The following is a 24123-nucleotide window of genomic DNA, read 5'->3' as shown; positions in this document are numbered from 1 at the left end:
TATTGGTAAATTATGCCGGTGCCGCTCGTGCCGCACCAACAGAAATCGCAGGCGCCGCAAGCATGTGAAAGGGCTGTCGCGACTGGCGCCGCTGCGACACTGCGACTGGACCGAAGTTTTTCGTGCGAGCCGCAACATGTGAAATGGCCATTAGAGGTGCCGCCTGCGCTGCCGCGCGCTCTCCATCGCCTCTCTCTCTCTCTCTCTCTCTCTCCTCGTTGCGCAATCCTCCACGTTTAACCAGAGCTAAGCCACTGCCAATTTTTTTACTTGCGAGATGCCTTCACTGTTCCCTCCTGGATTCGCCGGTGGAAGGGTAGCTACCACTCAAATTTTGAGGTATTAGTAACAAGTGATTTACAGATTATTGTCATGTGTGCGCTCATGTCCGTGCAGTTTTATTGGTCTTTCGTATATCTTACCTTTAGCTTAATTCAGATACGCGTGAAGCACAAGGGGAAATTTCTCCAGTGCCGGCATCTTGGCATTTTGCACCCGAAAGCTCTGCAGTAAATCTACTCTCAAGTGATAACGTTATCTATCTACAAGTGGGCGCCAAGGGGAGGAAGCCTTTTTCTCTCTGAATATACGCAGTATGTGCGTATAGCTATGAATTATTATTGATAAAAAGAAGATGAGTCGTAACACATCCGCAACTTTGTTGTAAATCGGAACTGGACAATTTTTCTGAATCAGAATGCACTGTATTTCAAGTCTCGCTAAGCCACGCGAACGACTAACGCAGTTCATGTTTTGGTTTAAACAGCCATGCTTGTAGTGCGTGCTATGCAAATCGTTGCTAGCATATGTCGCGTCCCCGATTCGAAGTAATAGCTTACAGGTGCTTCCAGTTAGTTTTGACCACACACGTTTCAACTGTGCAGACTGCATACATAGAAAGTAAGACGCCCGCAAATAGAAAGGCAAATTGTTTAGAGAGAAATGCTTCCTATTCACATGAGCCTCTAAGTACATGTCAGACCCCCTCATTCACTCACAAATGAGCCACTGCGATAAACAGACCTAATGGTGGAGCTGTACAAAGCAGCTACGTTGTCCTAACGTGTTCTCCGCTCGTGAAAGCGCTGTGTTCGTTAATGCGCTTTAACGCGCTTCGGCCTTTCGAAAGTGCCTGTTAAAACTGCAAAACTTCCTTAATTTACGTTCACGTGCTTCTAATTTACGCTGTGCATGGTCTATAGCCAAAAGTTATTGTCTTTCGTTGTAGTATAAAACTTGTGGTCGATAATGCGCTTACATGCGCAGCCGTCCGAGACCTGTCTCTGGCGCCTGTTCCGGCAGCGAGTCCTTCGGCAGACGTTCGCCTGCGGCTCTGTCTTCGGCCTGGTCATCACCGTCATGGTCGCTGCCCTTCTCGCCTACCATGGCAGCCTCCCCGGCTTCAAGGCATTCGCGCTCAGGACCTGCGAATCCGCCGACTGCCTGTACGTTGCTGAAACGATCAAAGCCTCGGTGAACACGTCTGTCGACCCGTGCCACGACTTCTACGAGTTCGTCTGCGGCTCCTACAGCGGGAGAGCGGCGGACCAGATGGTGTCGCTGTCGGATCGCACGAACAGCATCTTCAGGGCTATGCTGGGCGCCACAATCGCGAACAGGACGGCTGCGCCGGAGTCTTCAGCGGCTCGCAAAGCGAACGCCCTCTACAGTTCGTGCCTCGATGTGGTCGCCAAGAAGCAGTCAGACCTGCCCATGCTGACGAAGTTCTTGAGCGACCATGGCCTAGACCTCCGCACGTCAGATCGAATTGGCAGCCCGATGGAGATCCTCTTTCGGCTGTACTTCGAGTACGGCATCACAGCGGTCTTTGCGTTCAATCTGGCCGAGTTCTTCACTAAAGACTCCAAGCGTGAGCTCTTGCTGCGAATCGACAAAAACCTTCTGGCCTGGTTCAAGTTTCGCGCAGCGTTGTTAAAAACAGAAGTCATAGCGAAGTACATGGTCGTGTTCCTGAAGGAGTACGGGAGCCAGCTCACGGTGATATCGGAGAAGATTTATATAACCGAAAACAAGGCGCATGTTGCGATGGAGCGCGTCTCTTCGGGCCTCAACAGAAACGGGTCCGATTTCTATTTGGTGCAAGTTAAGCGCGTCGGTGATTTTACTCCTAACACGATCACGGCCGACGAGTGGACACGGTTGGTGCTGAAGTACGCCGGCGCTCTTTACACGGCCGACGACAGAATTCTCGTGGAAAAGCGTGCCCTAGCCTACCTTCAGTCACTCTACGCAACCATCGGGTCTCACGGAATCAAGACCCTCATGGCCTGGAATGTGCTTCGCACCTACGCAGGGTACGCCGACAGCTCAGTGGCGGCCTTCCTCTACGACAACTACGAGTGGGAGTGCCTAAGCCGAGTAGAAAGCATCATGCCCGTCGCCTTCCACGCCCAACAGCTGTTTGCCGTGGTGCCTCCTGACACGGTGAGAGCGGCATCCGATGTCGCGGTGAACGTCAAGGACGGCGCCCGTAAGTTGTTCTCCAAGTCCGCGTGGCTCGACAGTCACGCCAGAGCAGTGGCCATCAGCAAGCTGGCTCGCATAGTTTTCCACATTGGCTACCCAGAGGACCAGAACACACCGGCTGCCTTGGACGCCTACTACGAAGAGCTCGCCTACCCGTCCGGGCCATTCCTGGCAGCGTGGCTGAACACATCCAGACACTACCTACGCAAGCTGCTCGATAGAAACACCGGTCTCGAGTTCGCTGTGAACAACATCAACGCCTTCTACAGCATCGGAGCCAATCAGATCGTTGTTCCCGCGGCCTTCCTGCAAACTCCGATGTTCATGGGGCGAGGGCCAGCTTCGTTCAACTATGGAAGCCTTGGCCATGTCATCGGCCACGAGGTCATGCACGCGTACGACGTGCGCGGCATCAACATCGACGAGCACGGTTTAGCGGTGCCCTGGATGCTGCCTTCGTCGCTGGCACGCTATAGTAACGCCGCTCGCTGCGTGAGAAAAGAGCACGAAAGCGTCCTCGGGTCGCGCTCCATGGTTCTAGAGGACGAGCTGGACTCCGAGAACATAGCCGACTTCGCAGGAGCCCGCGCGGCGTACGAGGCCTTCCGCGGCTTGTCGGGTGAAGACAGGTTCGTCCGGGCGCCGGGCCCCTTCTATCCGGAGCAGCTGTTCTTCATCGGATTTTGTCTCAAGTGGTGCGAGCATCGCTTTTTGGGAAAGAGGGCCGGAAGGTACGCGCCGGGCTACGCGAGATGTGTTGTGCCTCTGCGTAACATGAAGGAGTTTTCCGAGGCCTTCCACTGCAATCACAACGCGCGCATGAACCCGGCGCACAAGTGTTCCTTCTGGTGAAGCACCTGCCTGACGATCACTTCTGCGATGGTTTCTAACCGAGGACACGCGCGAAATGCCGTCGTTATACGCAACCTTACTTCTGACCATCCAACGCAGTCTCCTGAAGTGCATGCCATATCCTGTGCATTTTTTTTTATCTTCGCTTATTGTGTTGTGGCGCTTATTCTATCTTTTACATTGTTTCAGGTTAGTTGTCTTGACTCTTACCTCCTTCTGATTTTGAGGAAGCGTTAGAATGCTTCGCGGAGGATTAGCTGCGCTAACAGTGGCGCGGTTTGCGGCGAGCTTACGTCTCGCATTCTCGCGGCCTGGTATCCTCTAAGACACCACTTCCAACTTTCTTCAGCGTTGTTATTGAGTTACGCATGTTCCCATTCATCGCTTGCATTAAAACGCTACTACTACGTGCCCAGCTTCCAGCCGTCAGACCAAAGTTCTTCTAAGTCCCCCTACCGCACCCGCCATTCATAACATCCCTCCAGTACGTATAGCAACGAATCTCAGAGCGGCCACCTCAGTCCACACGTGTTTTGCCAAAGCGATCGTGCGCCTTTGCATCGAGCGTTTTCTCGCTTCCAGCTGAGCTCCTTTGACTACGCTTTAGTCCCGACGCCACGTCCTTCGCAAAACTCGGTGCCTCTAGTCTATTCAAGCCCGTTGGCCAATACCGGCGCAGCATCTGAACCGACAGCGTTGCGGCGACAGCTCGTTGGCCAGCGCGCGGAAGAAGCGGCTGTGTGGGCACCACGCGTTAATTTGGTATCGCAATCAATGAGCGACCCATAGAGATTCATGCCGACGCTTTGCGATAATGAACCGTGTGTGCTCCATGTGAGAGGACGCATCGCCACGTGTGGCACCACTGACAGGCCTTGTCTTAATTTCGCGCAAGGATCGCTGGAGTATGAAAGCTTGACGCTCCGCGATGCGCCAATAGTTTCACGTGTTTTGGAAGTTGCGCTCCTGACTAAATGATGCAACCGTTGTGACCGACTGCGTCGTTTCCAAGGTGTAATTACGGGAACCTCACTAGCCTAACTTTCTGAGTTCCGGGCACCATGCAGCTGCAGTTAGGCATGGTTACTGAAAGTGATACCGTATTGACGTCCCTGGTTTAGCTCTGATCGTTATAAACCTTTAGTGCTCAAATAAAAAAAGCTCGGAGAAATCGTAACTATCTCTAATCCATTGGGGTGCATCGGCGGGAACCAAATGGGTGGCGAAACCAAAAGCTTTTCCTCACTTTCCAATATAACAGGAAGACCTTTATTCAACTTGATTAATTATCAGCTTGCAATGAAATATTAAATTCATGCACGAAGGAACGAAGCTAACATAAGCAAAGCTTCAGAAAAATTTCCAAGCGCTTACAGTTCTGCTGCGTAGTGTGCTTAAACTCAGCGCCGACGGTCGCTTCTCGTTTGGCAATACCTGAAACCTATAGAGTAACTTCAAAGACCTAGAGACTACCTAGGCTACCGCAATGATCGCAATGGGCACACGTTCACGAGCCTGGCACTGGTCACGTGATGCCACTTGAGCGTCACGTGACCGGATGTTGGCGGTCTCCGCTCTGAACCCTGCGGGAGTCCGGCATTCAACGGCTTTCGCTCTGAACAGAAATGGAAGGGTTCAAGCAGCCTATAGTGCGGTTCTGACTAAACATAAGGGGTACTCCATCTATACAAAAGCAAAAAAAAAAAGTATTTTGTATGTAGTTGGGAGTATGTGACAAAAAAAAGAAGAAAGAAAGGTTGTGGAATGGAATCCGAATCCTCCGTTTACATCCTACCTCATACGACACAATGTAGCTTGGACGCTTATGAATCTGATTAGAAGTAGCTTCGAAATATTAATAAGCCATAGGTAAACAGCTCACCACTATACCACCGTTGGTCGCCACCTTGAGCTGACGTGATTCGCTCTAAATTCTGCGCATGCTAACGTGACTCTTTATGTATAAAAAAAAAAAAACTTTCAGCCCGTTGCGCTAACGCTGAATCTCTTGGAAAATGCATTTCGTTCGTGCGAGCCATCATTCGTGGAGCCTATGATGGCACAGATGGTGACAATTTCTATTCTTCCATTTATTATTATTATTTATGATTATGGGCGAGGCATTCTTTAATGGGGCTCGAAGGCACATGTTAGGTTAATAAGCCCGTCAAGATAATACAAATGCAATTAGCGATATCGGATTAAATTGTTAAATAGTCATAGTGTTTAAATTTATGAGAATACGAATTACGACCTCTCAGACGGATTTATTTTAGGCAGATTCCTTCGAATTCTTAGTCCAGGTAGATTTCTTCCATATATTATGAGCGCTAAAAGTATGGACACTTTCTTTTTTTACCCCGGAAACTTGATCTACGCGCTCCAAGCATTCTTAGAAACTTTGAATTACTTCCCTGTGCGGCTGATTTCCTTATTGGATCGGATTAAACGTCCCGGCTCCCGCCTTTAAAAAAAAAAAAAATCTCCCCTCCGTGAGTTGGAGGAGTCAACCAACGCGTGGAGTGAATTTCAGCCATTTGCGTGGTGGCTTGCTGCTCTGCAACAGCCGGAGTGTTACGTAGTAATACGCGGAGTGATCTGCGAAGGCAAAAGAGAGTCCGTTTTTATTTCCGTAGGACTAATTTGAAGCTGTGTTGTTTACGACATTAACTGTTTATTCACGGAAACATAAAAAGAAACAAAATAAAAGCGAAAGCGAGGCCACCACGCGAATGGCTTAAAGGCACTCCACACGTTAGATGACTCCTACTTTCGGAGGTCTGTTCGAAAAAAAGGCAGGAGGCGTCATTTTTAATCCAAATTAATAGCGAAATCTGCCGCACATGTGAATAATTCAAAGCTTCTAAGAATGCTTGGTGCGTGTAGATCGAGCTTCCCCTGTATTATGACGAGCACAGAGTCCTTTTTAGTGCACCTTTAACTATACGCACTATACTCTATTTGAGAGTGTTACTGATAAAAAACTCGCTCGTTTTTTTTTTTTTTCATGAACATAAAGTAACAGCTGACGAACAGTATGAATTTCAAGCAAAAAAGTCTACTAGTCAGGTACTTGTGCACATGAAAGATTATATTAATCAAAACATAGGAAAAAAACCCAAATCCTCGCTCTATTTATGGATGTTAGGAAAGGTATTGACACTGTCTAGCATGATATATTTACAAAAAAGCTACAAAAGCTAGCGATCTGTGGGATTCGGGGCAATGCACTCAGGCTACTTGAAATGAATCTGACAGGTAGATCCGAATATAAGCAACCATATATCGAGTAAAATGGAGATACAACCCGGCGACGCTCAAGGATCAGTTTTGGGGCTTTTACTATTTCCTATACTATATGCGAACAGTATAACAATTATAGCATACTCCTCTCAATTAATTATCTATGCAGATGACACTAATATATTTTTAAAGGAGCAAGAAAAAGTTAGGTATAAAAATTTGTCAATGCGTACTTAATAAATCTATTGCAGTGGCTACAAACTGATCGCATAGGCCTAAACATAACAAAAATTAGATACCAATATCAAACCCCCAAACATGGGGGATAACAGTCCACCACCACCATCATCATCAGCAGCAGCCTGACTACGCCCACTGCAGGGCAAAGTCCTCTACCGTATCCTTTCAATTAACACAGGCCGCCGCGGTGGCTCAGTGGTTATGGTGCTCGGCTGTTGACCCGAAAGACGCGGGTTCGATCCCGGCCGCGGCGGTTGAATTTCTTTGGAGGAGAAATTCTAGAGGCCCGTGTACTGTGCGATGTCAGTGCACGTGAAAGAACCCCAGGTGGTCGAAATTTCCGGAGCCCTCCACTACGGCGTCTCTCATAGCCTTAGTCGCTTTGGGACGTTAAACCCCATAAACTAAACTAATTGAACTAACTGTCCTCAGCCAGCTGCGGCTACCGTATCTCCGCAAGCTTCTTCATCTCATCCGCCCACCTGACATTCTGCCGCCCCCTGCTACGCTTGCCGTCCCTTGGAATCCACTCCGTTACCCTTAAGAAACAGCGGTCGTCTTGCGTTCGCATTACACGCCCTGCCCAAGCCCATATCTTCCTCTTGATTTCGACCAGGATGTCATTAACCGGCGTTTGTTTCCTCACCCACTCCGCCCGCTTCCGATCTCTCAACGTCTCACCTATCATTTTTGTTTCCATAGCTCGCTGGTTGTTCTTAACTCAAGCTGAACCCTTTTCGTTAGCCTCCACGTTTCTGGTTTGGTTTGGTTTATGGGGTTTAACATCCCAAAGCGACTCAGGCTATGAGAGACGCCGTAGTGAAGGGCTCCGGAAATTTCGACCACCTGGGGTTCTTTAACGTGCACTGACATCGCACAGTACACGGGCCTCAAGAATTTCTCCTCCAAAGAAATTCTAGCCGCCGCGGCCGGGATCGAACCCGCGTCTTTTGGGTCAGCAGCCGAGCACCGTAACCACTGAGCCACCGTGGCCTCCTCCTCCACGTTTCTGCCCCATAAGTGAGTACTGGTAGGAGACAGGTGTTGTATACTTTTCTTTTGTTGAATATTGGTAAACTGACATCCATAATCTGTGAAAACGTGCCATATGCGCTCTACCCCATTCTTATTGTTATTTCCTCCTCATGATCCGGATCAGCGGTCACTACCTGCCCTAAGTAGGCGTATTCCCATACCACTTCCAGCACCTCGCTACCAATTGTGAACTGCTGTTCTCTTGCGAGACTACTGAACATTACTTTGGTTTTCTGCACGTTAATTTTAAGACCTACCGTTCTGCTCTGCCTGTCTAACTCATTGATCATGCTTTGTAGCTCATCTCCTGAGTGACTTAGCAAGGCAATGTCGTCAGCGAATCGCAGGTTACTTAGGTATTCTCTATTGACTATTGTCCCCAACTGTTTCCAATTCAGGCCTCGGAACACCTCCTGTTAACAGCCTTGAATAGCATTGGCGAGATCGTGTCTCCTTCAGTGGTCTGTCATGAAACGCACGCGTCAATCCTCAAGTATGACTTGCCACGGGCTGCTGGCTGTATTTACAGAATTCGGTACTTAATTTCATCTTGGTTGACGCAGACATTATATTATTTTCTCCTCTATTCTAGAATAGGCTATCGTATTTCAGTTTGGGGCACAACTGAATTCAATCACAAAAAAAAATTAATTACACTAAAGAAGAAAGTATTACTCATATGCGAAAAATATTATGAGGAAAACAGAAATATAGAACACACCCACTTTTTCAAGTACACTGTGCTGATGGCAGACAAGGTCTAACACTTTAAGTTTCTACAATGAATACATCAGAATAGTTTGCACGGCACGCCCACAAATAGAGAAAGTTTGTACGCTATCAGAGATCCCAAAATAAAATGACAATTGTAAGAAAAAATTATAGCCACCAAACACTATCTTTCCCGATTACCAAAATGCGCAGCAGAAGAGACATCCCAGTAAATTACAATAAACTCTTTTTAGCCTTCGAAAACGGTAAGTGAGCTGTTTTGTGCAGCGATGTTGCCCATTCCTCTCAGTAAAGCTCTCGCCGTCCCAGCATGTTGTAGAGCACTTTTTGTAACAACTAGGGATTTTTCTTCGTAGTAACAGTGCATTCTAGTGCGTGATATGTCAGATCTGTACTCATCAGATTGTGCTTATTTGTCCGTACGGCCTTTTTTGCGGTTTGTTGGAAAAAGTGAAAGGAAACAAATCACTGTGATGTACTGCTTATGCTGCATATGTATTCGCTTTTTATTTATTACTTAACTGCTGTACTCACCTTAAATTTATGCTGTAATCTCTTGTGAAGTGCCTTCGTCCTGATTGAGAATGCTTTTTAAGTATTTTTTCTGTATACTCCGTGTATGTTGGCGCCTATCTTTGCTTTTGATTTTGTGTGCTGATCAAGGATACTGTTGTGTACCGGCCTGTCGCACTATTTTGTTTCCATGCTTGCTCGTCATGTGTAGCAGGGAGCTGAAGCCTTTCGCCTCAGCCCCCTCTTCAGCAAATGTCTGAGCAACAAATAGAGGAAAAAAAAGGAAGAAAAAGGAGAGAAAGAAAAAACGAAATAAAGAAGGACAGAGAGAAAGAAGAAAAAGGGAAAGGAAGAAAGAGAGAAAGAATGGAAGAAAGAAAGAAAGAGAGAAAGAAAGAAAGGAAGGAAGAAAGAGAGAAGGAAAGGAAAAAAGAAAAAAGAAAGGAACAAAGAAAGAAGGAAAGAAATAAAGAGAGAAAGAAAGAAAAAAAGGAAGGAAGGAAGGAATAAAGAAAGAAAGAAAGAAAGAAAAAATAAAGAAAGGAAGAAAGAAAGAGAGAGAGAAAGAAAGAGATATGAAAAAAACTGCATTCATAAACAACTTCGAGTTGGAACCTCAGGGAGCAATTAGATGTGCACCCTGCATCAAAACAAGTGCTCTATCGCTCGCCTCTCCGTGCCTTTTTGCTGCAGTGTTGTCGAGTTCAGTCAGGCAGCATCCCGTGCAGGCAGTTACAATCTCTAACTCAACAGCTATCCCAGTCGGCGTATGTTTTCCCAACTGACGCTTACGTCTCGGTCGGAGCGCTCCGTGGCTTTCACTTTTGTTGCGAAAGCAACACTACGCGATTCGCCGAGCCATGTCGCGGAGCTGACGAGAGGCCATACTGCGCGTGCGCGAGGAGCAGTGACGTCACACGGCGCACAGCTGCATGCCGCTGCTGTCGCTGCGCGGGCGACTCAGAGGTGCCGCAGCCGCGCTCGCCAGTTGCGCATGCGCAGTAGTGGCGCATAGCTAGCGTGCCGGGGCCGCCGCCGCTGCACGCGCGCTCTCCATCGCCCCTCTCTCTCTCCTCGTTGCTTTCCCCATCCTCCAGGTTTAACCAGAGCTAAACCACTGCCAATTTTTTTATCATTCCGCTGTTGGGTTCGACGTCTCCAGCAAGGAGATACTGAACGAAGAACGGTAGTTGCCTCTGTAAACGTGGTTGGATCCTTGTTATTTCGAGGGCCATGTTGTTCTCTTTTTTCCTATATAACTGCCGAGTAAGAAATTTGAGAACTTCTTTTTCTTATAGCCGCGTCGTGGAAAATATGTCGAAGCAGCTTTCTGCGTGCGCCTTTGTTGCCATATCACGTGTCCAAAAAATGAAGGCTAGATATTTTACATCGCTGAAGTATGCAACTGGGATCGCTCCCTCAGATCGGTAGACCTGGACTCGGCTGACAATAGCGCTACTGGAACTGCCTATAATAAATTCGTACAGGCATGGGAGGCACTTTTCTCCTTACTAAGAATTTTTTATTATTGCTTCGCTTTTATAAATGAAATCTGACACGAACGGCATCCAAGTGCAAACACACGTCCCCGGTAGGCCGACTAAACTTCTATTTCTTTCAGGCTTAATACATCAAAATTTTTGACCTCTTGATTTGTGTATTTTTTTATCGCCTGTACATCTATGTCTTCATATAATAGCGTAAACACTTCTGCTTCAACGCAAATTTCGCATCGTCACGGGTCTAATTGAATCAAATTGTCGAAAACAATACTAATAACGCTCGCTGTCATTTTCATCGGTTTGGAAAACTTATGTACTGTGCTGCAAAATATAATTCCAATTGTTTTATGTTACAGTCTTGTAATTTTGCACTGTATGCTTGATCGCTCTAGCCCGGTATGTCTTAGAAGCGTGCATTCATTTTGTTGCTGCTTGTCTTGCTTGGTCACTCTTTTAGCTGTGCTGTAGCTTTTGTTTTACAAACCACGCGCGATTGTTTTCAAGCAATAGCGAACCTGACACTCCTCTCTTCTTTTCTAAAAGTGCTTAATTTTTCTGTTGAAGAGTTTAAGGTTTTTACTTGTATTTAAACATGTTAACCTTGTAGTTAAACATGTTTACAATCCTTCAGCACTTAACCGCAGGCACTAAACATCTCTGCTGTGTAATAAAACACATTGCGGGGCTTTGATGCAGTATACTCTGTGCACTTTTTTTTTTTTTTTGCAGCTCCCACACACGAACTCTATGTGCGCCCGTATCAATCTCTATATATCGGAGAGATGTAAATAAGATCAGACCTGTGGGAAAACACCATATGGAACCACACATGTAGCTTCGTTCCCGGATTGTTGTCCACAAACTTCACAACAGACTGGAGCTTAAAGGTGTTCCGTTTCCGTCCCGAACTATGCATGGGCGAAAGTAGACCGCTCGATTTTAAGGCGCAAAAAGAAAAAAAAATGTAACGGGGTGATTTTGAGTCCGACAAGAAAACTGAAAAGCCGAAAGGAACTTGTCTGGACGTGAGGAATTTCTCTTCTACAGTTCTTATTCGCACACGTCATTCTATCCGCGTTCCGGAGGATAAATCCCTTGGAAAGCTCGAATCGTGAACTTCTTGCATTCGCAGATCGAGTGGCTATGACTCGGGCGCACAGAATCGCGTCTTGAATGCAGACCCCAAGAATAGACGTGCGCGATTTGCTGCCGCCGAGGAAAGTGACGCTCGGTCCCCGGATGAAAACAGTGATTCGGTGTTTCGTGTGAATCCTGCTTAAGCTGAAGAAGATCGTTTCTACAAATACTGATAATCTAGACTCATACTCATCCGATGCTCCGGCATCTGACGTCGAACTGCCTTGAAACCGGGCAGCAGACAACAAACATTAAGCGCTCGCCCTTAACCTGGTGACACATTCGTAGTGCGTATACAGTTGTCTAAAATGTGCTATCGAACCTTGCAAGCAATGCCAGGAAGTTTATCGCTAAAGGAGCAAAAGCAAACTGGAGAAGGCTCTCTTCTCGTCACTCTGACAAGGCAAACACGGTACCCGGAGGGGAGCCATACGTCGTCACAATGTTCCATACAAACTCGCCTGTTCCTACCCAGCCACGCCCATTAAGTGCGCGTCGGCGCATTGCTTCCGCTCGCGGCGCCAGCCTTCCTCCGCGAAGAAGACGGGACGCATCCCAAAAGACAACTAGGGCTCGACCGCTCGTATCAGCAATTTACCAGCCGCCCACAACCCACTGCCCCCTTTCGAAGCGCATCACGACCTCTTTGGGCCCCCTCCGAAATTCCCGCGTCACCCGCCCACCGTCACGTCAACGTCGTTGGATGAATGGTTGCCGCGACCATCCTAATCGATCAAAACATCCCCCGAGCGCTCGCCGCCAGAGATAACCCCGTCCTCGCCGGCCGGCTTAGACGCGAACGTGCGTCAGGCCTTTTTAAAAAAAGGCCGCGGGTTCGGCTCGCGGCGCTAAGCCGACGCGGGTCAAGAGGTGGCAAGGCCGTGCCGGAACTCGACGCTGGCACATGACGTATCCGACGAGGGCCGGCAAGCATCGAGGGCGTGTCCGTCAAGCGCGTAGGGCGCGGGTTCCTCTGGCGACCGCGTGCCGGTGACGACTTATTAATAGCCGCACGGATGGCTTCGTCGGCCGCGCTTTGAAACGGTCGCTCTGCGGCGGCAGCCTCTCGAGCGCACGCTCTTTTCAACCTGGCCGCGATTGAGAACTTTGCGAAACTTTTGTAAACAGTCGGGAGCCCGCCATCTGGGGACACCCTTTTTCCCTTGCTTACAATGGGACTATGGAAAAACTCAATGGCTACTCCGAGATATATAGGAAGGTAATAGTCAGAAATATTCAGCTGCTCTCATTTTTCATTCGTGCGTTTTGTTACAGATTCACCCAAGCATAGAATCATAAATCGTCATTTGGGGTTAGGAGTGCACAGCTAGCCAGTAACCCTTTAAACCTGTTAAGAAATTAACCCCACCATAAAAAGTGTATTGCAAGCAGCAGAGAAGAAAAAAAAATGTTTTATCGTCGTCCTTGCATGCCACCTGTAATACTTCGATGAAGCCTAATTCTGAGATAGCGAAAGATGGAGTGCGCCATCCCGTTACAGCGAATACTGGATGGTAAAAACATACCGTACAACATATGGTCATCAAACATTGCAAAATCAGTTGCCGAGGTTATTGAATAAATTGAATAAAGGAAATGTACAATTACAAATATATTCATTTAAAGAAATCAGAAAATACTACATGTCCAAATGATCATGCCTGATTGTCCCTGACAAACCGCAATTACACTTCCTTTTCTGTTTCTTAATACTTGAGTTTGTTTCTACACCCATATCCTTTTCAACTGAATAATTTCTCCTTACACTAAGTGACCATGTTTACCTACCGGATTTTTATTTTTTGTATTGTATCCATGCTATTTCCTCCTGTAGAGTGAACTGTAATCTTAACTATCTTTTCTTGCCTTACTAGACTACAACCGCCTGTGTATTTTGTTCTTATGAGTTCATAGAATCGATCTCTCATTGTTTCATGCCTTAAGCCACGGTAATTTTATGTTCTATCCATCATGTTGTATGCTCTATTCTATGTTCTTTCTATTAATTTATGCAGTATATCACAAGTTTTATGTTGTGTTCTGTATAGAAAATGGAATTTATTTATCAGGGTGTACTGTGAGCTGTACTGTGTATAGCATATTTTTTTTTGGCATATAAGCATTGACACTGTACTGCTGCCAAGTGCATGGGGGCCTGCGGCTCTGTCAAGCTGTCGTTTCTGACAGCTTTTACTGCCGGCCTCCAGTGTCGACCGTGTACCCTACGACACAAATAAAGAGATTATTATTTATTATTTAATATCAACCACTGCGTCCAAGATGCCAAGAAACAATGTTTTCGCAGATATTTCGTTTCGTAAACTTTTGGCTGCGGGTGTTCATGATAAGTGAGATAACCAGTTGAGGATTTGAGACATAAATGCCTAGCTATTCATAACCAGGTATTGCTAGTATTATTGCCAGTAAGTACTGGCGAATGCACATCACTGCGTTGGGTAGCTCACCTGCGGTGAAAAATATTCAGTGAATTTCTTCGAAACTCTTCATACAGTATCCGCCGCTGTATATCAGCTTTCACGCTGATAGCTGTACTGAGAATTGTTAACATCGGCAAGGCCAATAATTAATACGTGTGTTTATTTCTGTGGGAAAAGGGCAGAATTAACATGCAGAAAACCAAAGTAATGTTCAATAGCCTTGCAAAGGAACAGCAGTTCGCAATTGGTAGCGAGGTGCTGGAAGTAGTAAGAGAATATGTCTACTTAGGGCAGGTACTGACCGCAGATCCGGATCATGAGAGGGAAATAACTAGAAGAATAAGAATGGGGTGGAGCGCGTATGGCAGGTTCTCTGAGATCATGAATGGTAGCTTACCAATATCCCTGAAGAGAAAAGTATATAACAGCTGTATCCTACCGGTACTCACCTATGGGGCAAAAACGTGGAGGCTAACAAAGAGGGTTCAGCTTAAGTTTAGAACAACGCAGCGAGCTATGGAAAGGAAAATGATAGGTGTAACGTTAAGAGATCGGAAGAAGGCGGAGTGGGTGAGGGAACAAACGCGGGTTAATGATATCCTAGTTGAAATCAAGAGGAAGAAGTGGGCTTGGGCAGGGCATGTAATGCGAAGGCAAGATAACCGCTGGTCCTTAAGGGTACTGCAGTGGATTCCAAGAGAAAGCAAACGTAGCAGGGGACGGCAGAAAGTTAGATGGGCGGATGAGATCAAGAAGTTTGCGGGGATACAGTGGCGGCAACTAACAAAGGACAGGGTTAATTGGAGATACATGGGAGAGGCCTTTGCCCTGCAGTGGGTGTAGTCAGGCTGATGATGATGATGATGATGATTTTGGGCTAGGCACCGGACCTAAAAAAAAAAAAAAACATGCTTCATGGTTCGTTCAAAGAGGTCTTTTCGTTGTCAAGGTGCTGGGCGAAGTGTCTGCAACGCCGAACAGGGAAGTGAGGTCCCATGTTTAGGTTTCGTTGCGGTGGGCTCGGCCAATCGATCGAGTGCAGCTACCAAACTACTGACGTCTTGCTGTAAATTTTAGCGAATACCTCGCTTTCCATAAAATCGCCTTCAGAGTGTCGCTATAGTTCACTGCAGAATGTACGATTCTGTTATATTTGAAAGCGCTATAAATACTAAACACGGTGGTAACCTTACCACTCTTCTTCTAACAGTTCCAATCAAACGGGTCATGGACACAGTCAAAAATATAGGACTGGCATACATGCCCTATACGCAAAAAATGTGAGAGATTACTGCGGCACCCGCATTGGAGAAAGGCGTAAGCATGACGTCACAATTTATGACGTCACAGCTGATTACGTCACACCAAGACGTCGACGTAACACTTCCACCCTTTTCACGTCAACTGAGACAAGCGACCGGAAGTCGAGACCCTGAAACCAGAAATCGATCACTTATCGATCGTTTACCGACCACGTATCGATCACTTATTGATACCTTATCGATACCACAATTATCTGTGTTACTTAATCTAGTTCCACCAACTGCCCATCTGAGTTTTCATACTTCGCGCCACGCTTCGTTTTTTGAATTTGGCGCCATGCGTTGGCTCCACCCACACTTCCGATCACGTGGGGCCACACTTCCGGCGTTTTCAAATTTGACAACACTTTTTCTCCGGCTCAGCCCACTTTCTGGACATTTTGGCTCAAATTAACTAACCAATTAACCCACCTCAACCTCCTGATTTCCGGTACGATATTTTTTGATGCTCTATTCGATAGCACTAATCTTTTTCGCGTAAACCCATTCGTTCGGACGTAATCGTGCGGACATGCTCGTGAAAACATAGCCATACAAAGCTTACGCATTATGGGCATTTTTGGCTCTAATTAATTGACTAATTAACCCCCTCAATCCCCCAATTTCCCAAACGAGATTTTTTGATGCTCAATCTGATGGTACCCTTCTTTTTGGAATAAACCATTTCGTTCGGGCGTATTCGTGCGGACAAGCTCGTGCTAACATAGCCATACAATGCTCACGCATTAAAACATGAGGAGGAGGAAATGTGGTCTTTACTAGAGGCACAGGGCAGCGTCGTCGCGTGTGCATCTCTGTGTCTGTGTCCTTCCGTTGGTTTTATTTATTCGAAATATATACCAACTCGCCCAACTCTGCACTCTACGGAAATTTGTAGAGCATGAGGGGTCGCAGTTATTGAGGAACTTTGTACAAGGCGGTCTCAAATTTTGAGGAGTTAACGTCATGGCTTCCGCTTGCATCATAAGGGAGTGGCTCCATCTGTTCGTCATATCAAAGTACGTTTTGAAGGCTGGATTCTGGACGGTGAGAAACACTGGCTTCTGTATGATTCCGGAATATAATCAGAGCAGATATTCTGCTGATACTGAAGGCATTTAGCTCTTATCTAAGCAGACTGATAGCTATAGTACATCTGAATGCTGACCCTTTCTGTAAGGGGACCGGCACAATCCTTGTTACGATACAGTACAGTGACACATCTGAAGACGATAAGAATGGGCGAAAATTTCGGACCAGAAGGTGTCCCGTAGGGCATTCAGTTTATTGTAATCTTTCAAGTTCCTTTCATCAGTGACAGTTAACTGTGCGTCTGATATATTTGATTTGCTTTTCATACGCCTTCCGCAATGTATTCTACCCCAAGAGTTGTGGCGAATGAATGAATCAATCAAATAACCCATATCAATTATTTAACCATTAGGGCTTTCGTATTACCTGGGGTACGGAATGGGGTATATGAATCGAAATATAAACACAAGTAAATACCAAATTCGTTCATTCATTTACTAAATTAGCTATACGAATGCAAAAGAGTAACATATGAAACTTAAGGCATGAGAGAACAATGAATTACGGTCGTTCGGAAGCTAACAGCGCGATTAAAATTTTATGGTAGCGCGCAGAACAGGTGGTATGTACATGTGCCTGACTGTGGGAGGTGATTCCACTCGTGAAATGTTTTGGGCAGGAATGAATTCGTGCGAGTAGCTGTCCTAAAGTTACCAACAACCTTCTCAATGTGGTCGATGCGAGGTGCGATTAAAGCTGTAGGGTGCTTTTACCTAAACAGCTCTCAAATGGGAGCTGTGATAGTATATTTTGCGTAAAAGACAAAAAAATAATATTATATGTCAAGTGGAGATTAGAGGCAGACAAGGCTAGGCTTGAAATGCGAACACAAGTTTTGCGATGATAGTTACCCGAAACGACATTGACGCAGCGATTCCGCTTAGCTTGCACCTTATTTACTAATGTGTTAGTACCATAGTTCCTTTAGGAAGGCGCATACTCCATTTCTGGATGAATACATGCATTGTAAAATAGTTTCTTCAATGACGGTGGAGATAAAGCAAAGTTTCTTCCGAAGTTTCCAAGCGAGTGACTGGTCTTTGAGGTGATGGTCTGTCTATAAAAACTACAAGAAAGATTATAACCTATACTCTCAACAACGAATATATAGGATGACACAGCATAGCGATAAATATTGCTAATGAAATAGTCCGGGCATAATTCCTCATCGCGGGTACAAGCACGCATTCTCATTTAGGTGTGTACTATCTTCCACGTTTGACTGCAGGTATAAATTTTGTTTAAGTCAGTTTGTGGGCAGCCAATGTCATTTTCACGATTAATGACGCTGTAAATTAAGCAACAAACAACAGCATGTGAATGAATGAATGAACGAACGAACGAACGAACGAACGAACGAACGAACGAACGAACGAATGAATGAATGAATGAATGAATGAATGAATGAATGAATGAATGAATGAATGAATGAATGAATGAATGAATGAATGCTACTGCCTGCTCCAATTCCCTATTAATAATGCAGTCAGTTTGCCGACAAAACATGGTGTTAACGGCAGGCGTCGAATTGGGTGTAACTATCGGTAAACAGCGCGGTAAAAGCGGACGGAAAACCGGAAGCGCGTTGTAGACTCGGCACCGCAGTTAAAAAGAACGAGCAAATCTCTGTCACGCCTCACCGCAAGCAGGTGACAGCGTTCACTCTTCGCCACCAAACTCGCTCCCCTGAAGGTCGGAGGCGGTGATGCAGACGCCACCGATGTTGAGTGCTTTGTGATTATTCCTTTCACGCCCGCGCGCGACGTGCTTCCGTACAGAGCTCGGCGGCCGAGGAGACCGCGCGATCAGTCATCCACGCCTTGCTGCTCCCAGGCCAACGCCTAAGGACAGGGAAGAACTAAAAAAAAAAAATTAAAATCAAACCTAAACAGTACCCGTCGCCAGGACTCAGCTCCCAATGAAGCGTGCAGCTCGCTTTGGAGTCGCGACTACTTCCGCTTCCAAATACCGCACACACAGCGCCGCTTAGCGCCAGCGAGGCCACGGTTTCCCGGATTTTCAACCCAACTGCACCTCAACTACTGCTGTGTAGTTGATTCCCTCGTCCCCCCCCCCCCCCCCCCCCCACCTCTCCCTTACGTTTCTGGTCTCGTAGTAAAAGAAGAGAAGTATCCAAACGTGAATTGCTATGCCGAGCGTCTACTTCCCTGGCAAGCACACGTAACCACGATATCAGACCAATGGGGCTTGATTACCGGGTGCATCAGAATGGAACCCCCCCACTGGAGACAGGCACGGCGCGACGGTCCCTTCCTGTTTCTACGTATAGACTCCACACGCTCGATATGCGTATAAGAGTGATTTGAACGCTACTACCGAGGCAATCGACGCTGCCAGAGAAGGCAGGCTGTTGCTTTCGGGCCGCGTTACCGAATCGGTTCTGAAAGCCCGCGCTGCCTGTATAGTACTTACTCGATACGGCGGGTGCCTGCGTGACATATACTTTCCCGTCGGCCTGCTTCCAGTCGTTAGTTACTGCTGAAGTCGATGTCCGATTTTTGCATCACTGCGAACAGACATCGTAAAGGCTGTTCTGCTTATGTTCTTCTCTATCTTGCGCATTCTACTCAGTGTTTTTTTCTCGTGTGTGCTTTTCTTTCTATTCTCTTTATTATTGCTTCTTATTTTTTCATCCATTTAATTCGTCCGCAAACTAGCAATTCACTCGCTTTTTGCGTTTATAGCCGCTTGTGTCCAGTTATGCAGCCTGCACTTCTGTTTCTAAGTGTCCTGAGAGCATTCAATGTTGCACTAGCGTTTGACTTTTGTGAAGCTGAGTTAAAATACGCTACAGTTTCGCTATGGGTCCCTAATATTATAATCCAATTATGGTCAAAGAACTGCCTTTTTTCCCGGATCGCATGAACAATTCGTATCAATGATCTCAGTTATATCAGTCTACCAGTTTTCATCAGTTTACTATACTGCCGTAACTTTAGCGGAATGCCGTCACCAAAGCACACTCCAGATTGGTTCAAAAACTTCTGGGGTATGACGGCCGTAGAGTCTCTCAGTCGTACCCAACAATTCTGGACAACAAAATTTTTGAACGGGAAAAAGTTTATCAGCACAATTTTTTATGTATAGTAAGATTACCCCATAACAATCAATATAACCGCATATCTCTCTTGGGCAGGCTTGCAGTTTTTTGTTATTAATGTTTTGCTGTCATCAAAAGCGTTCCCCAATGGTTTTCTATGGCAATCTTAACTGCTCGATGCGAACGACGGAAAAGCTTTAAAAGGAAGATTTTGCTACACATCCGAAGAACCATTACTTTCAATATTTCTATAACAGTACTTAACAATATTGCAATATTCAAAATTTTCGTCCAAGAATGTTGGACACGGCAGACAGCGCCACCCTTCTTCCACCATGAAGAGGCGTAGGAATGCTAGGAAGATGAAGATTCCTAGTTTGCTTGGCTATTGTTGGGCATGAAACGTGGATTAAGCAGTGACAGTACGAACCTTTTCGAGGCGACCCTCAAAGAAATTGGGTGAATTTTTTCCTACTAGCTTAATATTTCATTTAAACTCGTTGAAGTGAAAAACGCAGTATTCGAATAGTTTAATCTGCGCGTAGACGAGCGCCTCGCGTCGCAGCTACCGATTTACCTGAAGGAAGGAGGAGGAACAACAACTTTGTTTTAAGAAAAGAACGAAATGTCGTCAAGGGTGGGCTCCTTCTTGTCCAATAGTCCACGGGCCTGGGCTTCACGGAGATCTATGTCCACTAGCCATGTTTAGCCAGCTGGCTGAGCAGCTAGCAGAGCGTCCTCCCATGAGGAGGGGATGGGTTGGGTAGGGGGGGGGGGGGGGAACTGCCATGGGTTTGAGGCATTCCCACAGACCACACTGTATATTTTGAATAGTGTATACGGTGATGTGGTGGGAGGGTGAAGCGGCTGTTTCTTTAATGAGTGGTGATTAGGTGGTATGTGAGTAGAGCCCGCGAGGTTTCCTGCTTGGGTCTCGGTGTCCGATCTTCCGGAGCCAGAGGGATAGTTCTCTAGACAGCGCATGAACGCGCTGATTACCGGGGATCGAGGCATGCCCAGGAATCCACGTCATGGTTGCCTCTTGGTCTCTTGGGTAAGCGTGTGTCCTGATGCGAGAATGCATCGGGCGGTTGGTGTGATAATGCTTTGCTCATAGTGACGGTAGGCAGCTTGGAAATCGATGCAGACTTCTGTGACGTTGGGATCTTGTGTAGCCTGGATGAGCACCAAGGCGATGGCCGCTCCCTCACCCTCTTTAGGGTTGTTGGCGTGGAGGGTGGCTGCTGCCCCGATGGTGCCATCATCGTAGGCAGCGACAGCGGTATAATAGCCTAGTAGGGTGTGATGAGCCACGTTCACTTAGAGGATGTCGGGTCTGCCCATATAGTGTTTGATGCAATATTCAGCTCGGGCCCGGCGTCTGGCCCTGTGTGGCTCGTGGTTCATATTTCAGGGTAGTAGTTTGATGCGCAGTTGACCCTAAATGTCAGGCGGGATGATTTGATAGTTGGGTGCAGGTGAGAACCACAGGGGTGTACTGCAGCGATAAACTGCCATGCACAAGTGCTAGAAAGCCCACTCAAGGGAAATACTTCATAAGAGCGATCGCAGTACGAACAATCTCTCTGGATTTTGCCCACACTTAAACCTCCGCTGAACCACGCTCTTGTATCGCGAAACTTGACTGCAGATCAAGACTCAGCCTGCATTATTAAGGCGAAAGCCTCTAATGCCTCATCGTTGTCGACAGAAGGTTGTCAGCAGAAGGTTGTGAGCAGAGGTGTCACGCTTTTTATAGTCAGACCAGAAAATAAACCTTTGTGCACGAAGAGAATCGAACCACCACCCTACCGTTCCGCAGCCGAGCGGGCTGAAGGCTACGCTACTTCCTGCCAACGCATATGTAGTTCTCCTTGTCTAGGACACTGGTGAGTGTTTGCAGAAAGGCGTCGCATCAGACGGATGCCTCCAAAACGCCCTCCAGTGTCTCTATCATTTAAAATTCACAAAGAGTTGTGTACTTAACATCTTAACCACACGTCAGTGACACAAGCAGCAACACCGCGCTAAAGGCTTTCGCATCACCGCACTTTAGGTCAACAAAGTGCCCCCCTGAATTTTTTTGACCTTGAATTCTTCCTGTAGACACCAACCAATTTCCTAGAGTTAGATTTGACACGTTTATTGAGGGTTTAGCTAGTAAAGGCGTAATGTGCCAAGCGCGACAATAAGAGCTACTCTCTTTCCAGACTAAGGTACGGCCTTTGTTTCAAATATGTGAAAGTTATTTTCGTTCATTCGTTCTTCTTTTATTTTCCTCAACACTGCACATTGATAAAGGGGCGAAAATTAGAGCCGTTTAAACACCGCCTCACCTCGGGCAGCAGCGGGAATAGTTATCGAACAAAACTGCAACGGTCGTCACATATGATAGAAACAAAAAATGTCACAGCGTATGTCCCAAGTTTACAGTGATATAAATTTGTTTTAATGTGTTTGCCGTCATTAAAAAAGGAATAACGAGCAAAAGACTCGCATGACCTTTTCCCTCTAGAAAGAAACTGGAGTGGAATGGCATGCTTTGCTTGTTTTGTTGCTTCTATTTGTATTTTGTCTTCTATTTGTATTTGTATCACGCTCCTAGGAAAGCTTCCTACGCGCCTCTGTCTCTGTATATGTGTATCAAAAAAAGTGAACCAATTTCCGAATACTCAAACATGGCGTCCGTATGCTACTCAGATTTCTACTATCCTTATTTTTCTTTCATTCGTACTAAGCATGCCAGCATATCGACCACGGCCATTCGCATTCAGGGCTTCTCACGCTAGGGTTTCCGAGTGCAATAAAGACAACTGCGATGTACGGAATGTAACTCGGGGAGGCAGGGAGAATCGGCTTATTATTGGGACCACTTCCTTCTTCGCACCATGCTCACTGCGTACGTGACTGGAATTCCCCTCATGAATATCGCGACGCATCTGGAGCGGGCAACGCTGAATTCCTTAACATAATTTTTATGGCGCACTGGTCATTAATCGAGTGAAGCGCACGTTGAATATTAAATCTGCATACGCATTCCAGGCCCTATAGCAAGGGTTATATACCTTGGAGTAATAAAAACGAGAGGACGTCGGACTTCGCTCGTTAGGCCGGATCTCATTAGCACTTGATTACGTCGCCCATTAAGCCTCAAGCCTGTAACGACGCAAAGCTTCTCGAACTATAAGCGTCTTACTATCTGTGCAGCCTTATAGATGAACCAGCGCTGCCTCTGAAGCGCTTCTTGACCTGTTGTCTAGTGGACACCTGGTCGGCTTAAGCATGGTTTAGAAGAGTTCAAAACTACACAAAGCTATGGATCAGAGCATTAATAAGTGAAGTGCCATACGATCTCATTGTTTTCAAACACAGGCTCTCCTGAATGTAGGGTTAACGGTAAGCGATAATAGAAGTGCCTGCAGCTGTCCGTAAATACTAACAGTTATTGATTTCTATGTAAGTAATTTGTTGTAGCCCACCACGGCATTACGAGGAGCAAATACAACATATATTACGGCTGTGCCACACCATGACGATAGCGGGATTAGGCAATGTCGGGCACTTACTTATTGGCCGTGTATGTAATACCCCGCAACAAGGGCACTCAAGGCACTACTAATTTCGGTTGTGGTATGTAGGGTTTAAGTAGATACTGAGGATAAACTGAAGTTGGCCTGTATCCACAGATTACGGCGACAATCTAAATACAAAGACTCTAATTTCAATAAAAAGGAGCCTTTGTAAGCTAAAAGAGGCCGGAAACTAATTGCAGGTGTCGCCATCATCGCATGATTTCGCGACTAAACTGCGTGCGTCTACACAGTTTTTGTGACGCGGATCTTAGAAGCTAGGCTATACTATTAAAATGATCACGCAGTCCTTTTCCGTGCATACGTCACAAGTTTGAATTGAGTGGCAGGGAAATTTTTAAATGCGACTTTTTTCAGCAATAAATGCAGGACAAAGATCAAAGTGTTCAGAAAGCCACAGAATCTATTTTTGCTGGGAAGAAAAACTAAATGTGGTACTCCTCAGTGTTCCTTCAACGTCCTGCACTTCCATGCACGTACGCGGGCGTGTACAGCGAGTGTGCCACAAGGGACGGCTTCAGAATAATGTCGATTTCCTGCGGTTCTTTAAACGTGCACTGACATCGCAAAACACATAGGAGTCCTTCCATTTCGCCTTCGTAGAAATGCGTCCGCCACGGCAGTCCATGTCACGACATTTGGCTCAGATGCCGAACGCTACAGCCACTGAACTGCCGCGGTAGGGAAACACTAACTAGTAAACCATCATAACTGCCAAGCGAAATATTACAAGCGCATAGGGGCGGGCTACTTGAGTGTTCATGCCTTAAAAGGGCGCAAAGGACGCGGACAGAGACACAAGAGGACACACAAAGGCGCTCACTTTCAACTGCACATCTATATATACATGGATTGATAGGCGGTAGATGGAAACGGACACGTTCAATGACAACCAAGAAA

The 24123-nt window shown here is 46.4% G+C and overlaps 1 protein-coding gene across 1 annotated transcript; it reads left to right on the top strand.

Moving 5' to 3' along the window:
• Positions 1-1248: 1248 nt before the first annotated feature.
• LOC149339167 (endothelin-converting enzyme-like 1) lies at positions 1249-3339 on the top strand. Its single transcript, XM_089550885.1, has one exon. The coding sequence runs from the start codon at positions 1249-1251 to the stop codon at positions 3337-3339; it is 2091 nt and encodes a 696-aa protein (XP_089407011.1).
• Positions 3340-24123: the final 20784 nt, after the last annotated feature.

Source organism: Amblyomma mixtum, chromosome 6 (genome assembly GCF_055824585.1).
Source record: "Amblyomma mixtum isolate Tamu chromosome 6, ASM5582458v1, whole genome shotgun sequence".
In the NCBI taxonomy this organism is placed as follows: Eukaryota; Metazoa; Arthropoda; class Arachnida; order Ixodida; family Ixodidae; genus Amblyomma; species Amblyomma mixtum.
This window is presented reverse-complemented; position numbering and strand designations above follow the sequence as displayed.

Bases quoted from the DNA above. Each gene is read 5' to 3' on its own strand.
- LOC149339167 (XM_089550885.1), top strand. From the start codon at position 1,249: ATGCGCTTACATGCGCAGCCGTCCGAGACCTGTCTCTGGCGCCTGTTC.